A 23963-nucleotide genomic window follows, 5' to 3' on the forward strand; every position below is an offset into this window, starting at 1 on the left:
AATGCCAAATTAAATAAAAGTTTTGGAAATGTAATGGAAAATATTGATGCTGTGACTTTGATTTACCTCATTATTTCTATACTTAATCCTAAATATTCCTGGGGTTACAGGTGTTTATCTCCTGCAGTAGGGGGTTTCAAAGGAGAAGTTGGAATCCATTAATGAATTGCAGAATTAACTTAGACATTATTGGCCAGCGTTAAAAAAAATAGGTTGAAAGAATATAGGAAATAATACTATGTTACATAGAATAAGGAGTACTGATTTGTAAAACTTTTGTCTCAGTTCAACATTCATACGTATACATATGTATAAACATACACATAGACAGGTACAAATATATTTAGCATATAAATGTTATTTAAATGCACGTTACTGGGGATTAGATACAAAAAGCCTGAGAGTCACTGAGCTCAAAGTTGACCACAGTCATATTTTGGATAGATTTGAGTCCTCTGGTTATAAAGGAACTGTGCTAAAGCAGTTTGCTAACTTAAGTGGCTAAAGAAAAGTGCACTTCAACTAGCAAGACAGAAAGGCTTATGATTAGATGCAGACATTGGCATGAACATTAAAAATATTTCTTCAGCTTCCTTACCTCCCTCTCTTTACTAAACTGTCTGCCCTGATACTTCCTAATCCTGACCCGGATGGGCATCTCTGCAGCATGTGATGTCAAAGACCATACCTCCCTTCCCTTTGAGTTACTTGGTAGCTTCACTGAATTTTGGGATGCATTGTTAAGCAGCAGTAAATATTACTCAGTCAACAAAACTGGGTTCAGACTCAGCTCTGCTACTTACCATGTGACCTTAAGTTAATCACCCAACCTTCCTGAACTTTCTTTTGCTGAATGAAGATGGAGGATCCATTCATCCCTTCAGTAAACATTTTACTGAACGTCTACTAGAGGCCAGGTGTGACGCAGGTGTGGTACCTGGCATGTAGTAGGAACTCAACAAATGTTAGTGGACTTTCATCTTGCTCTTTTGTCCCCTTTATCAGTAAACAGCACGACAACATTTCATTTTACATATTCTCTGTTGAACTCTGATGAGTTCTCCCATCACCTCCCATAGAATCTACTAAAACCCCATTTTTTTATACAACCAGCTGCTCTGATTCATTTCTATCACTTTAGCCATTAACTTATACATGTAGACAGGGCATCTCTAAACAGTTTAGTTTCACATGGTAAATCAGTTATGCATTCCATTTTCCAACTTCTAGTAGCAGTAGATGGACAGTTTACTGATTAAACATCAGAACCTGGAAAATATGTTCAGCGTGTAAACTTGCCAATGATTGCTATCTCGTTTGTTTTCTGATTTAAAGTGTTGCCAAGAGCCTTTCAGATGTCCTCTCTCTTCAGCTCTTTTCTAGATGGCGCTGGGTTTGTGAGAGCACTCTCAGCCTGGCTGAGGGAAAAGGGGGGAATCTCAGTTCTTTGTGCTCAGGTTCCTGTGCTGTGTCTTGGGACCCCATTAAGCCCTGCTGTAAAATGCTGGGGACTGGCTCCTGGGCCTGTGCACTCTATCCTTTGAGACACACTAATCTCAGCCAGATGTTCAAAATCTCTGAGCTCTGGGTCTCCTTACTTCAGGCCTTTAGTGGTTCCATGCCAGGTGACACCCGTGTATTTCCTCACTGCATGGTTGTTGGGATCACCTGCCTGCCACATGCAGGCAGGGAGGACCAGGCTCATTACCAGAGCAACTTTGATCCTAGCCCTTCCCTCATGAATGATGGATTAGCTTTCCTGTGCTGTATGACCATTGCATTGGGCTGAATGTCCCACCCCTAGAGCAGGGGTCAGCCAAACTATGACCCTGGGACCAAATCTGACCTATGGCTTGTTTTTGTAGGGCCCAAGAGCCAAGAACAATTTTCATATTTTTAAAGGATTAAAAAAAAAATAGTATGTAACAAAGGCTATATGTAGCCCACATAGTCTAAAATGTAAATTTGAACTGGAGAACATTATGTTTTCTGCAGCATCTAAAGTTGTGATCTTTTTATCCTTAATATTTATTTTTATCTTCTTTTTTAGTTCAGTTTTCTCAGAAAATATTTAATCTTACCTTTTCAAACAATGAACTTTGATTTTGTTGATTGTCTCTGTTGTATGTTTATTTTCTTTTTAATTAGTTTTTGCTCTTATATTTATTATTTCCTTCCTTTTACTTGTTTGGCTTTATTTTGCTGTTCTCTGTTTCATTTCTTAATATGGATGTTTGGCTCATTGAAACTTTTCTTCTTCAATATGCATTTCCCTCTAAGTACTGTTTTAGTTGTATTCTGCAAATTTTGACGTGCAGTATTTTCATTATAATTCAATTCCAAATTTATTCTAGTTTCAATTATGATTGCTTCTATGACCCATACATTGTTTAGATGGATATTAAAGGCTGAAGTCCTCTTTGCTTTCCATTGTGGCTTTCTAAGCATTATTTCCTCCTCTTTCTCTTCGAAAAACCCCAGCCACCCATCACTGCCTGGTTGCATCTGATTTTGCACTGGTGAGGACATTACTTACTTTTTGGATGAGGAGGCAAGATGCTGTTGATCAGAACAATTTGGGGTGCCCCAAGCAGTTGGGCTTCCTAACCTCAGATTTCCTACTGTGGTTGTGTTGTTCTGGCTTCTGTCAACTTCAGCCTAGTTCTTTAAGTGCTGGTGTGGCCCTGAGAGCTGGCATCACTCTACATGTATTGGACCCAGGGGACTCATTTTAGGCTGCAGACACTTCACTAACAGTAAGATTGGAGTGGTGGCGGGTGGTGGGAGGAGTGAGCAGGGAAATGAGCCCAGAGCTACATTTATTCACCTTCTCAGAACCCAGACTAAGCAGTGCAATGCAGCTGGTCTTTTCTGGGGACCCTGAGAACACAGGCAAGTTTTGAGTTAGTGGGCACCTGGGGAGACTGTGTGGTCTAACATCTGCAGATGAGGAATTAGCAATAGCTGTCGGTGTTCAAGAAGCTACAGAATCAATCAGTTTTTCCATTCACTTAAAAAAAAAGTTTTTGTGTACCTATTGCATGCTACATATCTTTCTAGGTGCTGGGGATACAGTAGTAAACAAAACTAAGTCTCTGCCCACATGGAGTTTACATCCCAGGGGGAGACAAAAATCAAGTAAATCAAGTAAATATGCCATGCATCAAATGTTTGTAAGTGTTAAAGAATGTTGCATTGTTTTACAGAGGCTGGCAGTGAGGAAGCAACATTCTGGGCAGAGATCTTAAGCAAGAGGATAAGCAATGCAGGGACCTGGGAGGATAATAAAAGCAGTGCTACTACTAACCCATGACCTCTTACTTCCGAGACTGTAATAATGAAGTGGGGAAGTGCAGCAGTGTGAGAGGCTGACCAGAAGCAGTCCGGGCTAGGGTTCCCGAGAAAGACTTCATGGCTGGAAGGGAGTTTAGGTATTCATAGAAAGATGTGTAGGTCATTTGGAGATGGAGGGTGGAAAGTTAGTGGAAGCAAATGCCAGAGAGAAGAGAAGAAACTGCTAGAGATGTAAGACTCACCCTGGTCACTAGTCGGTCACAATACTAAAGGCTGTAGGTAAGACCTCGAACATTGAACAAAGGCTGGATGAATGGCTTGGGTCTGATGAGACTCTTGTTCTCCATAAAGCAGTGTTTGATTGGAGAGTAGTTGGAAGGTGATATGCAAGACCGATTTCCCAAAAAATTCCAGCTGGGAAGATGTCCTGCCTGGGCAGCAAGTCGACCGGGAGCTGCGGGTTTCCTGGGGGTGCTCCAGGCTCCAGCCTTGCAAAGTCACGTGGGGCCTTTTCTTTCTCTGTGTTCACCCATTGGGAAGGACAACACACTACAGCATCCATTCCTCTTTTATTTAGGGCAGCCTATGGCTCACTGTGTCATTCTGGTGTAAATCAACCCAGAGTTTTTACTACGGAAGTGAATGTGCGGTTTAGTACCAGGGACTGGAGAGCGTCAGGAAAGGAAGTTGCATGAAACAACCACAAGATGGCGGCACTGCACTCATTTGATGCGAATTTTTCACATCAAATTTCAGAGGCTTCTAGCAATTCCTAGGCCAAAGAAACCCTGCAACATTCTTTGGTAATGAGTTACACATATATGCAACATTGCTTTCGACAGAGGCAAGAATGGGAAGCATTCTAGGAAGATCATTCAGGAGTCCAGGAGAAAAGCTTTGTTCATTCAGTGCCGAGCCTGAGGATGTCTGTGCTGACATCTGTTACTCACTGAGCAGTCAGCCTAATGCGTGGCACTTAGTCTCACGTGCGTCAGATGCTTGTTGAAACTTCACAATAGAATTTGGAGGTTAGGTTTATATGGCTCATTCTCCAGACACAGTCGGCAGTAGAGAGATCGGGCACGCTCTATATACCTCACCTGCCCAGCTACGATCTTGGGCTTTTCTTTACATTTTCCACAAGTCTGGCACAAGACTGCGGACAGCTGTCTTTAGTAGGAATCCTCAGCACTCAAAATCAATTCCAACTTACACTCACACACCTGGTGATTTCGCCCTTGAAGACTGTATTTCCTGGGACCCAAAAGGGATAAAGTCCATACACACCCTATCCTTAGGTTTTAAATGTATCCTTTGGAAATAGCACATGGAATTTTAAAATATCCATCTGATAATTTTTGTCTTCTGTCTGGAGGGTTTGGTCCATTTGCATTTATTTTGATTCCTGATATATTTTGATTTATTTCTGTTGTATTACATGCTTTCTATTTGTTGGGCTGGTTTTTGTTTCTTTGTACCCATCCCCTTTTCTTGGAGGCACTATTAACTTAAGATCACTTAAAATTTTCCATTTGAGTTTTTTTAAACACACAGCTGGCATGGGGACTTAGACCCTCTGTGTGAGGGCTGCCTTGTGGATATAAATTCTCAAGGGAGATTTTCTCCTCCACTTTCTGCTGGAGTCGAGAGAGACTAATGTTCCATTCTGTGTGGCGGGTTTATTCCTTCTTGTCCCTTCTAGAGCATGTGGAACTTTGGTGCGCCAGCTTTGGCTGGGGCTCTACAAAGCCTATGTGAGTCGAGGATCACCAGTGTCATGGATGCACTTGGTACCCTGCCCAGGTCCGCCTACTGGCTGGTGCATCACTTCCAGTTTTTGTGAGTGTGTGAGTCACAGGGCGATCAGGCGTCCCCTTGATCTTCACCAGAAATGTGTTCCTACCTACGCGACTCTGTGCAGTGGCGCTCCTTATGGACATTGAGCGTGTAGGTTATTAGAAATGAAAGATCAGCCTGTAAAACTGCCTCTGACAGGTAAGATTCAGGGTCTGTTTCATTTCCCTCCAGTACGGAATGCACAGGCAGATTCGGGTAATTCCAGTAAGATACCAGTTATATTTCTCTGGAGAAACTGTTAAATAGACTTTCTAGTTCAAGTCATTCTTAGGTGAGTTGAGGAAAGAAAGAAAGAGAGGAAGGAAGGAAGAATGGTTTTCATGCCTGATGACCCCTGGACAGGCTGAATAGCGAAGCTTTAAGATGGAATGAGCTGGAAGGTCAAACCCGAGAATGCAGGCATGAAGGCAACCTTTAAACTGTTTTCTCACAATGCATCCCAGCTGTAAAGCACCCTACATCAACACCCCTCCTCTCACCTATGCCCTCCTCCTCTACCCAGCTCCCTAGCTCGCTGGAAGCTTCCTGCGTCTTGAGGGTCCCAGGAGCCACCAAGCCTTGCCCAGTAGGTGGCGCTGGCAGAAGCCTGGGTCCCAACATGAGCTCCGTGAGAAAAGCCTATGATGGTGGGCCCGGCGCAGCTCCTCCCCGCAAAGTCTGGAGCCGAAGGAAACAGCTGTGAGTTCAGGTCCAAGCCGCCTGAGCCAGGATCCTGGGGAGTCCCCGCCCTCCTAAAGGGTGGATGAAGCCTTGGTCCTCCTGTTTTGGTTACCAACAAGGCCTGAGATTGAGTAATCAAAGTTCCCACATTCGATGAGAGAAGAGAGGAAGAGAGAACGACTGGGGGCTGTGAGCCAATGGGGCCCGAGGATTAACCCCAGGACGCGGCTTCCGCCAGTCCCCGTGGTCAGTGGTGAGGTCTCTGAGCACTCTTTCCAGAGGCTGACCTCCAAGGATGAGCCTGAGGCCGGGCTTGGCCAGAGCCTGGTCTGGCGCCAGGGGACCGAGATATAGGAAGGTGCTGAGAGGCGGGCGGCACAGCCTTGCCCGCAGAACTGGAGGCCTCAGGGCCCTGTGCCTTCTGGTCGAGGGTCTGGCTTTGGCTGGCAGAGTGATGCATGGTCCCTGGAAAATGAACAAGACAAGAATGAGAATGTGCAAGGCTTCACTACAGCTTCCTGGTATGGACTTGGACCTCTCTGGAGCTGCCCTGTACTGTAGGTAGATTTCAGTCCGATCTAGTGATGTGAGATGTGAGATGTGAGAAGGGATCACCCTCAGGCATCTAGGGGCACCTTGACCTAATTTCGGCATAAACAGACGCGTTGGACAAGTAGGATCCGCTGGCTGGAGAACTAGACTTTGAATGCTGCTCTTAGGCTAGATTCTCTGAGCCTGGTTTTTCTTGAGAATAAAATTGGAGCAATAATAACGACAGCCTCCCAGGCAGCTACCAGGGTCAGATACGACGAGAGGAAGGCTTGTGGGAGCTGTTTGGACCAACCCCAGGACAGTGTTCCTGGAACTCAGATCCATTTCCAGCTCTTTCACTCACTGTTTCCTTCCTCCCCTCACTCCAAGTTGGGGGCAATTCCTGGCTTGTTCTTCACCAAACCCAGTTCCTGGGCCACAGAAATGGAGTAAGTTTCCATTGTGGATGGTGTGATCTGTGGCCAAAGTCCAGGCTTTGATGTGCACCAAGTCCATATGTGTCCTCTAGGCTCCTCCCCGCCCCAGCTCGATGCAGGTGCTGTCACAGGATGGACAGAGCCAGGGCTCCCCACATCATCCCTTGAGGAGGAAGTAGCCATCAGGTGGAAACATATTTGGACCTTATGCTGAGTGAGGAATACATTTGTATTGTGTTTGAGCCATGAGCTGTCTTAGGCCTTTCTGTTACAGCAGCTGGTGTCATTCTAGGGAGTACTTCAAGAAAGAGGAGACAAATGAGGGCAGGAATAGAGGCTGCTGGAGTTTTCTAGGTTAAAGGCTGACCACCTTCCTCAGCACTCCCCCACACCCTAGTCCCACCGACGTGTTCAGATACACTTTCATTGCTTTAAAAATCAAATACCGCAATGGTGATTCATCAGCATACAATCGAAAGAAAGAGCTTTACATCTGTAACAAACATTCAGAGTTGGAGAGGGGCAAACTTTAGACCAGCAGCCAGCAAAGAGGAGGGACAGGAGTGGGTGCAGTAGACAGGGATGCTGGGACTCTGGGGACACCAATGGTCCACTGTCAAACCAATGCAAGCTTCCTGGTTTCTCAGAGAAAATGTTTTATAAACCTATTTTTTCCCTTTCCATCAGTGTCCAAACATGTCCATTTCATTTTTGATCTTGTTTCTGTTGGTGATATTACAACAAAATATCACCTTTTTTCCATTTCCTGCCCCATAGGGAAAAACTAGGTGATTAGGTGATTTCAAACATTTTCCTCAGCTCCACACTAAGTGGTTTTCCTCTCTGAACCAGTCTTTCAGGGCATCGATGGCTGGACTGCAGCTAATCTTACTGACAAGAGCATCTGTGGCTTTAAAAGTCCTTCCATATGTTTTGGAGACGCATCGGGAGTAGGTTCTGTGTTAACACAGACCTCCTGTCCTCTTTTGGCTACATCCACTTGTCTGTGGTTTATTTCAGTACCATCCCAGGATCGACAAAGGTCTGCACACAGGTGCCCTTGTTTCTCCTGATCTGCCTCCCCAGTCACTCTCTGCACTCCTGGAGCTCAGGGAAGTAGTGCTATGGGCTTAAATTCTTCTTGGTTCTGTTTCCTAGAGTCTTGCCAATGTCTTGTAAAGGCATCAAATCAGTGATAAGTAATTTCTGCACTAAAAAGTCTAACTCCTAAACCACCAGCCTTTTCTTGTGCATCTCATTCACCAGCCTCATCCAAGGCCAACATTACAGGATACTGACTCTGTTAAATTTTAACACAGGAGCAATCCTTGGAAGACGGGATCTGCTCAGAGATGGTTGGTCTCTTTCAGTTTGATCCCTCCTCACTCCTAAGGTGGAGAGAGGTGGTCTGTGACTACTCCCCTTTGAAGCTCGGTGACACCGTCTTTGGAATGTATGTGGCCTTTTCTCACCCTGTTATTCCAGCTATTCCAATCCTGCTCTTCTTTCAGAGAATACACACTGGTTCTGGTGGGAGTAGAGGCTCCCAGATGCAAATCTCCCTGTGTCTCTTCCTAAAGAAAACACTCAAAACAACGTGGAGAACAAACACCTCCTCCATCCCTGGCAGCTGCGATTCACATCAGCCAACCTCCAAGCATCTTAAAGGGATCTGGGTGGGACACCCATCGTACTCCTCCATCAGGTTAAGTAGCCAGACATTAAGAGCATATGACTTGGGAAATGACAGGTTCAGGAAGGAACATGAAGACAAGACAAAATCATCCAAGAAACGAAGACAGAATAACGAAGAACAGAAAGAACTGTCACCCTAGAAAATGTAGTGAGAGACTCAGGGGATAGAATGGGGGAGACAAGCCTGGTATTTCCCCCATTTTACAGCTCCTCCTCCTACCAGCTTACATTCATTAGTTCTTTCTCTATGCCAGGAAGTCTGTGAAGCACATCACAGGCATAATCTCATCTCATCTGCACCATCCCACGAGGTCAGCGCTATGATTGCTCTTATGTTAATCTGCCCGACTTCATACGGTCAGATGTCTGATTTCAATCCCAAATCCATCTGATTCCACAGCCTATGCTTTATACTTTCCCAGGTAGCCTTGTAAAAAGCAACCATCATGAAATAGAATTTACCTTTGGGGAGTTGGAGCTGGGTGGAATTTTTGGAGTTGCCATTAGCTGTCTCCTCTGAATCTCTGGCTGTGGCTCTGCCTTTGACAGATTTGTGGCTCTTCTCAATTTCACGGAGCTGCAGGAAAAAAAAAAAAAGGTTGGTCTTGAGCAGGGAAATGGGGTTTTGAGGTTCAGAGCCCAGGATGGTGAGCTGTAGAGGGCAATCACCTTAAATCGCCGGCTCTGGTCCCCACCACTGACTGGAGAGGCACCTGGGACTCAGGTTTGAACAGCATTTGAAAGAACCTTTGGCCAGAGGAGGACAGGACAGGAACTCTGCCAGTCTGGTACTTCAGTGGTTTTCTATACCTGGGCAGGAGGACAGTGGGAGCACCAGAAGGAAGTATGGGTGGGGAACTGACAGTGAGGCTGATGAAATTAGTTCCAGAAGAGGAGGCGAGGAAGCCAGGAGGACAGGGCTTAGGGAAAGTTGGGGTCCACCCTTTACCATGTGTAGGAGGTCGGGGTGGGGGCTGGGAGAGCGGAGGCTGTCAGGGTGTCAGCTGATGTTGAGACAGGCTGCCCCTAGCATGGAGGGGACTTAGGTGACAACTTGGGCCGTGGGGCACGAGCAACATGTCGTTTTGACAATACTATTTTCTTTAATATTTCTAGTACTAGTTTTAATCTGTAAAAATTATTGTGGGTACTGGTTTTTATTATATATGAACATTGGGTGAATCCATTGAGTTTCTCTTGTACTTCTGCAACCTCTCAAAATTTAAGTCATTAGTGTCATGTACTCCCAAATACCCTCAGAATGTAAATGCAGGTCTCTCAGGGCTGCTTCCTCGCATACGGCTACTTTTGGATTTGGTTTAGAAGAAAGTCATTTAAAGAACACAATTGGGCTTGTAGCCAAGGAAGAGCAGAACTAACACCACGTGGGAACCGCCTCCCTCACTCTTGAGCTTATGTCCTCTGGCCCTGCCCACCCAGAGGTAAGTGTTCGAGAGGTGTTGCTTGTGCCCAAATAGCTCATTAAGTCCCCATCTCACGGTCCTGAGCTAGTTATGGCTACTACTTATTACAGATAAATTTGCTTTTGGCCCAGAAAACTTGCTAATAAGCAGAGATAAGAAGGGTAGAGTAAGAAAGAAAAAAAAAAAAAGAAAGAAAAAAACAAACAAAAAACCCCCATGAAAGACAAAGAAAAACAAACAAAAAGAAAAAGAAAAGAGAAAAAAAATAGTAGAGTAAAAATAACTGCTAACAATTTTAAGCTTTTGCAGGAGCCTTCATCCAGCCTACATGAGAAAGCAGAAGAAATGTTATGCTTCCCCTGCAGGTCAAGTGGCTCCAAGAAGTCTGCACTTTGCTTTTGCCCTTTGATCGTGAACCCTCCCACTTCCCCTTTCCCTTAACATAAAAGCAGCCTGAATTTTATTGAGTTAAGATGGTTCTCTAAGACTCTAGTCCACCACCCTTTTGGTTTGCTGGCTTTCTGAATAAAGTTGCCATTTCTTGCCCCAACAACTTGGCTCTCGATTTATTGGCCAGTCGTGCGGCGAGCAGTATGAGCTTGGACTCCATAACAGGCTCACAGGGCAAATCAGCAAAAACCAAAAACGTTAACATTTTTTTGATTGAAAACTCCCGTCAGACTCACCGCTTGGATTTTCTTCCTCAGCTGGGCATTAGATCGGGAAAGACTTTTGGAAACTGAATTCAGGTAGTAGATGGCCAGGCTGCAAGAGAAAAGCATGCTCCTGGGGCACTGTGCTCTTGAAAGATGACAAGAGCTGGATGCCTTTCTTGAGGAATCACAGCAGGCTTCCTGGAATAGGTGTCCAGGCTTTGCCTCTGGGCAGGGTGGAGGGAGGTCCTACCATCCTAAGTTCCCCAGTTAACATGGACAAGATCTTGGGCATCCCTGTTCTCTATTTTACTCAATGTGGAAATGACCTACACATCTCTAGCCCACTCCACATCTGACTGGTTTTGATGAAACCTTATGAAGCAGAAAGGACGACTCCCCTCTTTACAGATTGGTATCCTGGAATTTAGAGGGGTGAAACAATTTGCCCAAGGTCACCCCCTCTATTAGAACTTGTCGGAGCCTGCATTTGACTCCAGGTCCCTTGCCACCAGCTTCAAGTGCTGAGAGAGGAGGGAGAGAGGAACTAAGTGACCTGCTCCACGTTGGCCTAGAAACAAGTGCGTCGACCCCGAAGGGCCTCTGCCCGGGGAGCACTGATGGGAATGTCTGTCCCGCGCCTGCGGTTTTCAGTCCACCCCCATGAGCAGACTGGGTTGCAGGGTGTCCTTTGAGGCTGTAGACCGGGCTTCCCTTTCACAGGACCCAGGATTTGGGACTGTGACCTGGGCGTACCACCTGAGAGGGAGGGGCCACAAAAGCACCTGGATTGGGTGCTCTGTCAGCCTGTCCTTATCTGACACTTTTCTTCCTGCATTTCAAGCCTCAGCTGCTCCAGCTTGGGTCCTCTGAGCCTCCCCCTCAGGGTAGGGACCACCCAGAGCCACTTAAGAAGGGGCTGCGGGCTGTCTTGTAGCCAGAGGGGAGGAACCCTGTGGTTGTTGGCAGAGTGTGGGTCAGGCTGTCCTGATCCTCCTGAAGCAAAGACTCAAGGACGAAGAGCGGCCAGAAGGGAGGTCAGGCAAAGGGACTGCTATCTATGGGTGAGGCACCCTCCAGGCTCATCCTCCCTCCTAATTCACAGCCCGTTTATTAGGGAGGAACTGGAGGTCAGAGAGGAGAAAATGCTCATGGTGCCTGTGGTTTATCCCGAGGCTGTTTACAAGTTTAGCATTTCCCTGTGCTGCCCACAAGGGTCAGGCTTGGTGTCTGTCTGGGTTCTAGGATTTCCTCAGGCGGTCACAGGGCAGTCCAGGTGATCACTGTCATGGCAGCCCCCACTCACACCAGGACTAGAAGCAGAGGACATCTGAAGACGAGGATGTAAGGCAGACACCTGTTTTGGAGAGCAATTCAGCGCTGTCTACAAAGACTGAAGAAACCCACACCTCTGAACCAGCAGTTTCACTTCCTGAAGTCTGTCTTAGGGAAACGTGAACATGTGCACAAGGACACATACGTAAGGAGCACATTTGCAATAGCAAAAAAGTGGAAACAGCCTATCTCCATGCGGAGAAATGGGTAAATTGTGGTTTATTCATACAGTTGATGAAAGAAAACTTTCCCATATTGAGGTGCGTGAAAGTCATTCTGCCTTATGCATGAGTTAACTTGAATTTGATGCTAATTAGATCAGCCTGTTTGTGGCCCATCAAACACACATTGTACATATGTTTTGGTTATTAAAGAAAAGGGTGCGTTGACCAGAAGTAAAGAAAGTCCACGTTAAAAATAAAGATTAAATGCCTTCCTTCCTAGGACGCCGGTGTTGGTCCTCCTTTGATGGAAAGATTCCCTTCCCAGGTGTCGAGGCCCTCTGACTTGCTGTGTGAATGCTGGTCTTTTTTTTTTTTTTTGAAACCTTGAAGGAATATATCCCTGATTTGTTTAATGTTCTTTGTTCTGATAAGATATAAAACTTTTGAAAATGTGCTTCTCTGGAGCAGTTCCACTATCTCAGGGGGGTTCTCAGCCTGTGAGAGGGTCAGCGATGAATGCACCAAATGTTCAGCGCACAGGGTGCTCCGTGCAGAAGTCCCGCGGGCCCAGCTAGGGACAGGCTGCATCAGGCCCCAGCTTTCTCAGGGACTCAGGGGTCTGATATTTCTAGTGGACGTTTCTCATTCTCTGTTTATTTAATTAATTTTATTTTTTTGAGGGGGGAGGTAATTAGGTTTATTTATTTATTTTAATGGAGGTACTGGGGATTGAACTCAGGACCTCGTGCATGCTACGCATGCGCTCTACTGCTGAGCTATACCCTCCCCAACCACCTCATTCTTCAGGCCCCACCTTCTGTGTGCTCCCTGACAGACTTGCAGCAGCCAGTATCTTCACCCCATACCTGATGCTTCCCCTCCACAGAAACCATTTGTCTCAAACTGCCAGGGAATTAACCGATGCCTCTCCCCTTCCATGTCTCCCAGCAGCATTCAACCAGTGACTGATGGGAGCTGGTCTGCACATGCTCTGGATCCCTCACCCTTGAGCGGGATAACTCAGAGGTACGCTGTTTCCCAGAATTCCCAGCGGGATTAACGTCATCCCAGGAGTAGGAATGCCCCTTCCTGTCCCTTCTCTGTCTCACTTCCCTATTCCAACTCCCTCCCCCCTCCCCTCTAATAAACTACTTGCATTTAAATCTTTGTTTTAGGATTTGCTTCTGGGAAATCCAAATTAAGAGGCCGAGAAAGAAGGACCTGCCAAGGAATTCTCAACTGCAAGCGGAGGGTTCCATGAGGCAGGGCCATGTAAGAGCCTGGCTAACTTACAACATCAGGAGGATGGCTGGAATGATCAGGCCTGGGTTGCCGAGGAAAGCAAAGATCTTGCCCAGGAAGGTTGGGAAATCGTTTTCGATTGTCTCTTGGATGACATCATACATTCTGTTTTTCCCACTGGAAAGAGGAGAGGATACATTACAGCCAGCTTGGAGCTCCTATGGTATAAACAGCTGTGTTGGTGGCCCCGTGGGTCCAAGCTACCACCCACCACTGCTCTCCTGGAAGAACCCGAGCTCTGCTCCACAGGGACTGCAAGTAAAAAACGCCCTATAAGGGGCTGCCCTTTTGGCTCAGGTTTATAGCTGCCCCAGGCTGCCATCCTCTGTGCCTCACAACCTCTCAAACTACATTCGTCTCCTGTGCCTGGCACCTCCCTCAGCAAGATGGAAGTGGGTTTTCTCCCACACTCTCGTGGGAGAAAATTGCCTGTGATGGAGCTCGGGGACCAACGTGGAGCTTCCTCCGGGCCCCCGGGCATGGAGACCACTCTCCAGAGACTGATGTGATGGATGCTCGCATGATGACTCAAAAGTGCCTACAATTTGTCTTCAGATTAGAATTCCAGGAGATGGGATTGCCTAGGAGAGGCTCCTGGACAGTTCCCAACAGTAATTTTGATTTTCTGTGAATACTTAAGAACTATTATGCAGACTGCTACATGCCTGTCCAGACTGCTGGCTGCTGCTGGCTTTGGTTGGTAGTTTGGGTACCAAGACCTGGATTTTGTGGTTTGAAATTCCTGATTTAAATTCTCATTCCTCCATTTATTAGTTGTGGAACACTGTGGACAATTTATGTACTCAGTTTCTGCCTGTATTCATACCCTCGCTTTTCCCACTAGAGCTGTACTGTCCTATTAAAATTCAATTCAATTCAATTCAGTTCAGTTCAATTCAGTTTCTCAGTTTCACATTTCAAGTGCTCAAGTCATATGACTAATAGCTACTGTATTTGAGGTGCAGATATGGATTTTCCCCCTCATATAGAAAGTTCTGTTGGATAGTGCTGTAGAGAGGTTTGATATCTTTGGGCAAGATACTGAAGATTTTTCAGCCCTGGTTTCCTCATCTGTATAACATAGCACAATAATAATCTAGTATAATATGGTATTATGAGTGTAATAATAGCTTTTGCCTCCAAAGATTGTTTAGAGGACACAGACATGAATTCATATAAAACATCGAGTAAGGGGCTGTCAAGTTATAAGTGCCCTCTAAAATGTTGCATCTAGAAGCTTCACTTTTCTCTTATGTAAACTGTCAATCAAGGCTTGGCAAAAAATGGACCGTGGACCAAATTCAGCTTGCTACCTGTTTTCATATGGCCTGTGGGCTAAGAATGGTTTTTACATTTTTAAATGGTTGGAAAAATATCAAAAGAAGAAGGATATTTTGTGACATAAAAACTGAAATATGAAATTCAAACTTCAGTGTCTGTAAATAAAGTTTTATTGGAACACGGCCACACTCACTTATTTACAAATTGTGTGTGGTTGTTTTTGTGCTACAATTTGAGCAGAGATGAGCAGCTGGGGTAGAGAACATCGGTGGCCATCTCAGTGCTTAGCACTGTCACCCAGCACCTACAAATTGCAGTGATGCAGTTATAACAGGACAGCATTTCAAGTGCCATGCATATAGCCATATTGTAACATTTAATTTATTATTTATTACCAGTGCATACTCGCTATGTAAAAACGAGAAAAGACAAGTGGATTTCAAACGTGACGATTTTAAGTCACAATAGAGTGTGGATTGTCTTCTCACTGAATTATGCTGCATTCAATGATGGATGCATTTTCAGTGCCTACTGAACAAATGAGCACATTGGTGGCTCAAAACAATACAGATTTATTCTCTTCCAGTTCTGGAGGCCAGAAAGTCTGAAATGGTCTCACTGGGCTGATGCCAAAGTGTTGGCAGGGCTGCTCTCTTTTCAGAGAGCGGCTCTAGGGAGGACTCTGTTTTCCTTTCCTTTTTTCAGCTTCTAGAGCTTTGTTCTTTGCATTCCTTGGCTCATGGCCCCTTCCTCCATCTTCAAAGCTAGCAGAATAGAAACGTCGAACATCTCTCTCTGCTTCCATGGTCACACCACTTACTGCTCCTCTCTAGTGAAATCTCCCTTTGCCTCACTCTTATAAGGATTAGTGCCCTTCTGGGTAATCCAGACAATTCCCATCTCAAGATCCTTAATCACATAAGCAAAGGCTGTTTTGCTACATAAGGTAACACATTCCAGGGATTAGGACCTGGACTTTTTAAAAGCCATTATTCAATCCACTACACTCTACTCTCTGGCCTCCAAAGATTCGTACTCATTCACCTGTAAAATACTTTCACCACCATCCCTACATCCCCCAAAGTCTCAACCCATTACAGCACCAACTCAGAGTCCAAAATCTCATCTCAATATCATGAGGTCAAAAGTCCCAAACCTCATCATCTGAATCAGGTATGGAGGAGAATCTGCGGGTGATCCATTTGGGGGCAAAATTCCTCTCTATCTGAGGAGCTGTGAAACTAGAAAATAATTATTTGCTCCCAAAATTTAATTGTGGGTTAGCCATAGGATAACAGTTGTAGATATTCCAATTCCAAAAGGGAGGAAATGGAAGGAAGAAAGGAATAACCAGTTCCCAGCAATTTTGAAATCCTATCAGCCAAATTCTATTAGATTTCAAAGGCCTGAGAATAACCCTCTAAGCTCTTGGGTCCATCCTCTGTGCCTGAAGCTCTGCCCTCCAGGCCCAAGATTCTGGCCTCAGAGTCATCCTTCCTTTGTTTTGAAGAGTAGCACATGTTTTAACTGAGAAGATTTTTATCAACCTGTTTACTGCTCATCGAATATTTGGAGTCCAACGGCTCGCCTTCATTTTGTCTCTTCTCTGCCCCTTTCAGTCCAGGCTGTGTTCCTGCTCATATAACTTTCTCAGATACCTGGTGGGTCTTCTATGTATGTCATGGGAACTCAGTCCACTACACAAGAGAGTCCTACACAGATCTTTCCTGGATAATTCCATCTCAGTTTCTGGCTTCTGCTGGGATGGTTGAGAGGATCAAGTTACATGCTTAAAAGAACCCTCTGCGTGATTGAATATTTAAATCTCTTGATCCTTCAGAAGCACTAGCAGAAGGTTGTCCAGCCTCCCCCTTGGCTTTCTCACTTGAGCAAATTAATGAAGCTTGGGAAATTTCAGGTGTGTACAGACTATGGTTATTCATTGTCTTTCTCATCAGTAAATGATTTGCAGAAAATATCTGAATCTACCAGGTGCAATTGAATCGACAGTGTCAACAGTAAACTTCATTTGCTCTCATAACTTAATCATTTCCATATCTGTGAATTTTTAAAATCAGAAATAGAAACCAAATATCCTGCCTTGCTCTACTGCATAGCAGTTCAATGGCTTAGTGGTAATAAGGCTTTATTGCAACCTTTTTTTCCTATGGTGGTAGATAGGTTGCCACGTCTGGCACAGTCATGGATCCAGGCAGCAAAAGTGGCAATCTGGGCAGGACAACTGATTTTTGATGATGGGGAACAGTAACTTTGAACCTCCATTATGTGAACTATCACCTGCCCTGCCCCAAAGAATTCCATTCTTCTCATTGGTAGACCTGCATTACTAAAAGTCGTACTCATCATCATATCTTGAATTTTGCCATTAAAAGTAAAAACTTTGTGGGTACTTGTTTCTCTCTTGTTATAGAAGTACCTACATAATATGCTTGATTTTGCCTCGTCATTTCCAGAGTCTTAAAATATGTACTGTCAGCCTCTGAAAGAAAAAATGAGCTGATTCCTGGTGTAGATAATGCTTCCCACCTCCCAGCCTTGTTGAGTACCAGCTACCCCAAACTTGGACAGGGCTCAAGCTTAACCAACTCCGATGTATGCCTTATATGGATTCACACCATCCTCTAAGGACTTTACAGACAACAGCACACCAAATCCTCACAACAACCCGTGAAGCAGGCACTGCCGTCATTTCCATCTCACAGGCTGTGAAGCTGAGGGGGAAGGAACTAAGTAACTGGCTCAGGATGCCCCAGCTGGCAAATGACAGAGCCAGCTGAAGAGACGATGCTCTAAATCAGGGGGTTGGCAGTTTTTCTCTGCAAAGATTGTAGGCTTTGTGAGCCAGATGGTCTCTGTTGGAACTGCTCAATTCTGCTGTTGCAGCGAGACAGCAGCCATAGATTATATGGAAGCAAATGAGTGAGGCTGTGTTCCAATAAAACTTTATTTACAAAAACAGGTGGTGGCCTGGATTTGGTCCATTAACTCCTACTTTTAACTCTATGCTATGCAATGCTGACCATCTCATTCACTTATGTTGCCTGCCTGGATCTGGTCCAAACCCTAAATTCCTTCCTGTGAAGGTGAATTTCCATGAGGTGGAGGGTCTGGTTCGAGCATGACCATAAACCAGGTGTTTCTCTTAGATGCTGGGTATAAAGCAGGGAGAAAGAAAGAAAGAAGAAAAAAATCACACCTGGATGGAACTTATAGCCTGGTGAGGGAGACAGACAACAAATAAGATAAAAAAGTAAAAATAATGATATGCTAGATGTTGATAGAGAAATGTAATAAACAGAAATTATGAAAAGAAGTGTGTGTGTGTGCATGCGTGTGTGCGTGCGTGCATGCGTGCATGCATGTGTGTGTGTGTGTGATTTCAGTGAGGGTCTCCAGGGAAGTCCTCACTGAAAAGGTGGCCTTGGAGTAAAGATCTGAAGTGAGAGGGCAGCTGTGAAAATATCTGAGGGATGAACGTTCTAGCTGTTGGTGGGTTTTGATCAGCAGAGTGACCCGAAGGAGGGGGCAGCCAGATTTCCCCCTGAGATGCACCTTCCCGTCCCTTCCTCTGCTCCCTGGGTGTGGGCTGTCAGGGCCTCTCAGGAAGGTGATGGAGCAAGGATGGGGTGGGTGGTGAGGGCCAGATACGGCACAGGCCTACTCACTGCCCTAGACGGTTGGTGGATTCAGGCAAGGGAGCACTGGTGTTTGTACCCAGGCCCCAGCCCTCCAAGGCTTGCTCAGGAAGAATCCAGAAGAGGCTTCAGCCACTTCTGCTGTGTGCTTGCCCCTCAGCTTGTTGCCCAGGCCTCCTATGGTCTTCTGCTCTGGATCCAGCCCCCCTCTCCTTCTGCCTGGACCCTCGTTCAGCCCCATCACACTCTGCTGTGAGCTCTCCTGCTAATGACTCTTCTGAGCTCTGCCGGCGCTTGCTGTGGGCCACCAGCCATAGGGCTCTAGGTCAGTCCCTTACAAACTGAGAAGCGCCAGGTCAGCATTTCCCACAGAGTGTTGATCCCCGTAGTAGGCGGGGTAGGGATTGGAGAGAGGTAGGCGAGGCCGTGGGGCGCACAGTTTATGGAGGTGCTGCCCTCGGGGTTGTGTGGGTGCAGGTGGGCCCCTCCCTCGCCCCACCCTCCTCCAGGCCTGGGATGGTGTTCCGTGAAGAAAGGGTCTGTGGTCAGTAGGGATGGAGGCACTGGCCTGCACACAGTATCTTCCTGCACATTTCCTCCCAGCCTTTAATAAAGGAGTGTGCATTGTATATTTCTAAGTGAGGAAGTGGCGGAGCAAAGGGGCAGCATGTCCCAAACTCTTGAACGATGGAATCCCTTTTGAGGCAGAGGAGAAAGGGCTTTGTTTTCAGAGGGTGTCCATTTGGAAAGAGAGCAGTAGATACACCTTATTTCTCCACCTACCTCTTTACATACTTATTTATCTCTTTATATAATTTCCAATCTAGCCTCTGAAGCTAGTCCACTTACACCTTGAAGCCGCAGTGCTGGCGAGTGCTCTGTAGAGCGTGGGGACCCTGTCAGCAGTCTTAATAGCTGCTCCACATTTGAATGGCACTTGTAAATGTATGGTCATTTCATCTTCAGAACCCCCCGTTACTGATCCTACGGCAATAAACCAGGGCAGTAGATTATCCATATGTTGAAAGGTTAGAGCTGCGCTGTCCCATATGGTAGCCATTAGCCACCTCTAGGTTATTTAAATTAAAATTCATTACATGAAATAAAATTAGAAATTCAGTTTCTTGGTCCTTATTTCAAGTGCTCACCTGCCACATGCGACTCACGGCTACCATATTGGAGAGCACACACATGGAACATTTCCAGCCTGCAGAAAACTCTATTGAATAGCCTTAAGGATTCGTCCAGAGCCCCATGGCCTTTTACAGGCTGATGTGACACCAGGACTGGAATTCCAAGCCTGGGATCTCTGAACAGACTGCCCCCGGGGGGTGGAGGGAGCCACTCCCCTGCAACCAAGAATGCTGTGTACCTGAATGGCCCACAGTCAAAGGAGGGCGGGAGGGACATGATGGTGTAGGCCACGGGCAGGAGGCTGAGGAAGAGCACCAGCAGCAGGAGGCCCATGTAGAAGTTGTTGGACCGGGAGGCTTTGAACACGCGTTCGTGGGGGACGTTGCTGCTCATCACCGCCCAGCACTGGAAGTACATGGAGGTCAGCAGGCGCAGCACGTTGATGCCCACCAAGCCCGGGGCGTAGAAGGAACCCATCCTGGAAGGGCAGAGACCGCACGCCTGGTTGGCCCGACAGCGGAAGAGGCCAGGGAAGGATGGAGGAAGGAAGTGGGATTGATGGGTTAGGGGCACAAGGCCTTGCTGCTTTCTCTGTAGGTCCCAAGGGAAGGGGCCTCGCATTTAACCAGGACATTTATCGCTAAGCCATAGGCATCCAGTCCTCAGGATGGGGAGACACTCAGAGCATTACTGGCTTAGGTTCTGGCCAGGATTTTACCACTGCCCCCTACCAGCCATCGAGCTAACCACATGGCCTCCTGTCTGGTTCTCTGTGGTCTCTAGAGAACAGCATTGCTGCTCAGAAAAGGATTTGAAGTCCTTAAATTAAAAGAATTGAACCTTGGCTTGTAATGAGCCCTTGAAAGCCTTTGGCTGAAGTTGTGCAGCCTCCTCTCACTCCCTTCTCAGAGGGAGGCTCCTCAGTTCCTTTATCTCCTCCCTCTCGCCTTCTTTTTTCTCCCTTCCTCCTTCTTCTTTTCCTTCCCACCTCTTTCTCTCCTCCCTCCCTTTCTTTCCCTTCTGACTTTTTCCTTTTTTCCTTCTTCCTTCTCTCTCCCTACCTCTTCTCTTCCCTCTACATCCATGGTAGCAGATGGGTGGGCTGGACAAGGTCCAGGTTCTCATGGACCCCTGTCCTCTGTTTCTCAGGTGAAAGAAGGAGGCTCAGAGAGTCCAGATGGTTTGTCCAGCCTCTTCTTAGATGAAGCAAAGCCTGGGATTCCAGCTTTTTGACTCCCCAGATGAGGTGATCCCCAGAGAAAACGGATAACTCACCAGATCATTCCTTGGTTGAAGATCAAACCAAGCACATTTCCACTAATATCAAACTCAGCATATGAGGGCTGGAGAGAAAGAGAGAGAGAGTTAGGTGGTGCCAGCTAGGCCCTTCTACCAGCCAGCTGGTCAAGACCCTCCCTCCCAAAGGGCCTGCTCTGATGACCAGAGATGTATCTTAGACTCAAGGTTCTATTTCTTTAACATGTTTTCAACTTTTGAAAAAAGACTTGAAGTTCTCAGACTTGAAACTTTTTTCAATGTCTTCCTTAATTAAAAAAGTGAGAATTTTTACCTTTTAGGCCCTGCAGGTTGATAGTGTATTCTTGGGAGGACCCTGACCCTCAAGAGAACATTTTATCAATGCTCTGATCAGAAATGTACCTTGAAACGATAATCAAGGAGTCAATCTAATAAATAACAAAATGCAAATACTTAAATGAGGAGTCAAGTGAAAAGAAAGCTTTAAAAACAAACAAAATAAATCACTCCACTAATTCTGCTTTTTCCTTCTCATCCTCCTCTAGTCTGAGAGGAGTTTACAAAAAGGAACGAGCACAGCCAGATTCAGATTTTCAGCCTGACTCTGACTTTCAGAGTTTTGGACATTTGCCTACTATTTGAAGGGACACAAGGTGTGTGAGCCCTGGGGAGTCTGGGGGCCTTCTGAGGCCAGCTTAATCGTGCTTCCCAATTTATCTTCTGGAAATGGAGATAAAGTGACAGAAATGAGAGAAGGAGGAATGCGAGGTCAGGAGAGAGGGAAGGAAGGTCCGTGAGCTGGGGTCAAAGGAGGAAACATGCAAAATCCAATACACGAGGGTTAAATCTTGGGAATTTAAAATTTGACATTTAAAAGTATTTTTAAAAACTTTTTATCTGCTGACTTTTTCATCCTATTTAGGAAAATCTTCCTCACGCCAAGATTATAAGTTTATTTATGTTTTCTTTTAGAAATTTATGATTTCATCTTTTGATATTTAAAACTTTGATTCTCCTGTGTTTAGGTGAAATGAGAGAGAGAGAGAGAAAGAGAGCTTCCCTGAATGGTAAACCAGCTATCTCAACCCATTTGTTATATAATCCTGCTTTTGCCACTGGTTTGAAAGATTCCCTTTATTATAGACTAAATTTGCATATAGATTTTATCTATTTCTCGTATTCCTATTCTGTTCCATTGATAAGTTTGTCTGTTCCTTAACACCAGTTTTAATTATTATAGCTTCTTAATATGTTTTAATATAATGTCAGGTCTAGTCCCTTTCATTCTTAAAAAAATTTCCTGGCTATTTCCATATGCTTATTTCTTGAATGGATTTTATTATTTTGGGATCTTGTTGAAATTATAAATTAATTTGAGGGCAGTGACATCTTAGCAATGTCGTGCCTTCCTGTTAAAGATGGCATCTGCTTTGAGAATGAGGTTCTTTCCTCCTTGTTCTCAGATAAAATTATGAAGTTTTCCTTGCTGCTGAGAAGGAGTTGAGTAGGCTTGTGTGAAAACTGTGGCTGGTGACTAAAAGAAAAAAATAGGACGGAAACTGGTACTGGAAGCCTTACCCGGGCCAGGCATGCAGCTGTGTGCACCAGGATGAGGACAACACAGGTAAACAGAATACGGAAATCACTTAAGGAGTAGGTCCCCACCCCAATATAAGTGACTACTGGGTGGGCGAGTGAGGTGGTGTGGAAGAGACAGGCACAGGACAGATGAGGCCAGAGACTCTGCCAGATCATAGAAGGCACCACAGAGAGGAAATGACCCCCATATAAATGAGCACTTTACCAGGCAGTTGTAGAAGAGGAGTGTCCTAGCTGGAGGGAGTAAGAGTCAAAAAGGTTTCTCAAAGCAACAACTGAAAGACAGCACCAATGGTTATTGCATTCTTGGTGTGTTCTAGGACTTCCTGAAACATTCATGTCCATATCTAGCCTCCCTAACTCTAGAATTTCATTAGAGCGTCAAAAATTAAGAACTATCACTTCCCTGGAGCTTGCACAGTGTGGACTTCCAAGACTAATGGTTTCGCCTTCCCTAATGAGGGCTGATGCTGCTTTGTCATTTCTCTACCACCCACCCGCTCAGCACTGAGGGGCGTGGTCCACCTTTCCCAAGGCCAAACACCTCCATTTCCCAGAGAAGAAGGTCATACTGTTAATTACATCAGGAAAAAGCAGAGTTTCCTCTAAAATGGCAAATGAGACACTTAAAGGAAAGACAGATTAAATACTTTACTTTTTCACAGAGTAGAAACTGATATTAAGCATCTAAAGAAATGCACAGAATGTATCTGACTATATCAGAGAGGGTGGCTGAAAGGCCTTCCTGCAGAACGTCTGTGAAATGGTGACCTACAAATCCAGCCTCCAGGTCCCAGCACCAGCAGTAGTTCATGAACCGGACAAAACAAGCCCGCAGGAAGTCCCCCAAAAGGATGGTAATGTACGTTACCAGCATGTCGGACACCGTCAGCCTCATGAATTCCTGCGAAGAGGAACACAGAGCAAGGGATGGTCAGGGTTTGACCAGGCCTGCTTCTCCCAACTGACTGCAGCTGGACAAGCTCTCCCCCACCCACCTGTATTCTTCTCCGTGACCCTCTGATGGTGGTGGCAGAGTGGTGGTGCAGATAAAAGACCCCAGGCTTTGAAAAATGCTTCCTATAAGTCCCAGCTCTGCAAGTTGCTAATTGTATTGTTCTGGAATAGTCTCTGAACCTCTTTAAGTTGATAATCTCAACCTTGCAGGGTTATTTGGAAGTTTGGTGATTATGTATTCAAATTGCCTGGCAATTGGCAATACCCAGCATTTGGGAGTTATCAGCACTGTTGCACAGATCTAGGTTCTGAAGGCTGACTCCAGGTACTCCAGGTAAGACTGAATCTGCCCATTGTCCCTGTGGAAAACAGCTGGCTTTCTTCACCCTCTGCTACTTGGGCCTTTTTTTTTTTTGGTTCATAGAGAAAGTAATGTAGGTGTTCACAGAGGCACATAGAAGAAGGGCCAAAAGCAAAGGAACAAAGCTTTCTCTGCTTTGTAAAGTATGTATAATTTATTAATTTGGGGGGAAAAGTTGAAAAGATCTACCAGATAGCATCACAATCTTTAAGACATCTAATAGACTTGGAGTTCCTAGGGGGCACAGGGTCTGCTCTATTCATTAAAAACTTTTTTTAAATGGAGGTACTGGGGATTGAACCCAGGACCTCATGCATGCTAAGCATGTACTCTACCACTGAGCTATACTCCCCCAGCCCTCTGCTC

General features: G+C 45.6%; 1 protein-coding gene across 2 annotated transcripts in view; it reads right to left on the minus strand.

The window, feature by feature from the left end:
- Window positions 1–5648: 5648 nt before the first annotated feature.
- TMC2 (transmembrane channel like 2) overlaps window positions 5649–23963 on the minus strand; it is a 57095-nt gene continuing 38780 nt past the window's right edge. The window contains exons 14-21 of one of the 2 annotated variants that reach the window (XM_032461976.1): window positions 23055–23183; window positions 20699–20766; window positions 19662–19901; window positions 13344–13469; window positions 10585–10663; window positions 8937–9051; window positions 7870–7872; window positions 5649–6276 (exon numbers count right to left, since the gene is read on the minus strand). In XM_032461976.1, coding sequence (XP_032317867.1) covers window positions 6059–6276; window positions 7870–7872; window positions 8937–9051; window positions 10585–10663; window positions 13344–13469; window positions 19662–19901; window positions 20699–20766; window positions 23055–23183 — 978 coding nt within the window. In that variant the 3' untranslated portion in view covers window positions 5649–6058. The remainder of the gene's footprint in view (window positions 6277–7869; window positions 7873–8936; window positions 9052–10584; window positions 10664–13343; window positions 13470–19661; window positions 19902–20698; window positions 20767–23054; window positions 23184–23963) is intronic. The other variant, XM_006187143.3, reaches the window with a different exon arrangement.

Source organism: Camelus ferus, chromosome 19, assembly GCF_009834535.1.
Source record: "Camelus ferus isolate YT-003-E chromosome 19, BCGSAC_Cfer_1.0, whole genome shotgun sequence".
Classification (NCBI taxonomy): domain Eukaryota; kingdom Metazoa; phylum Chordata; class Mammalia; order Artiodactyla; family Camelidae; genus Camelus; species Camelus ferus.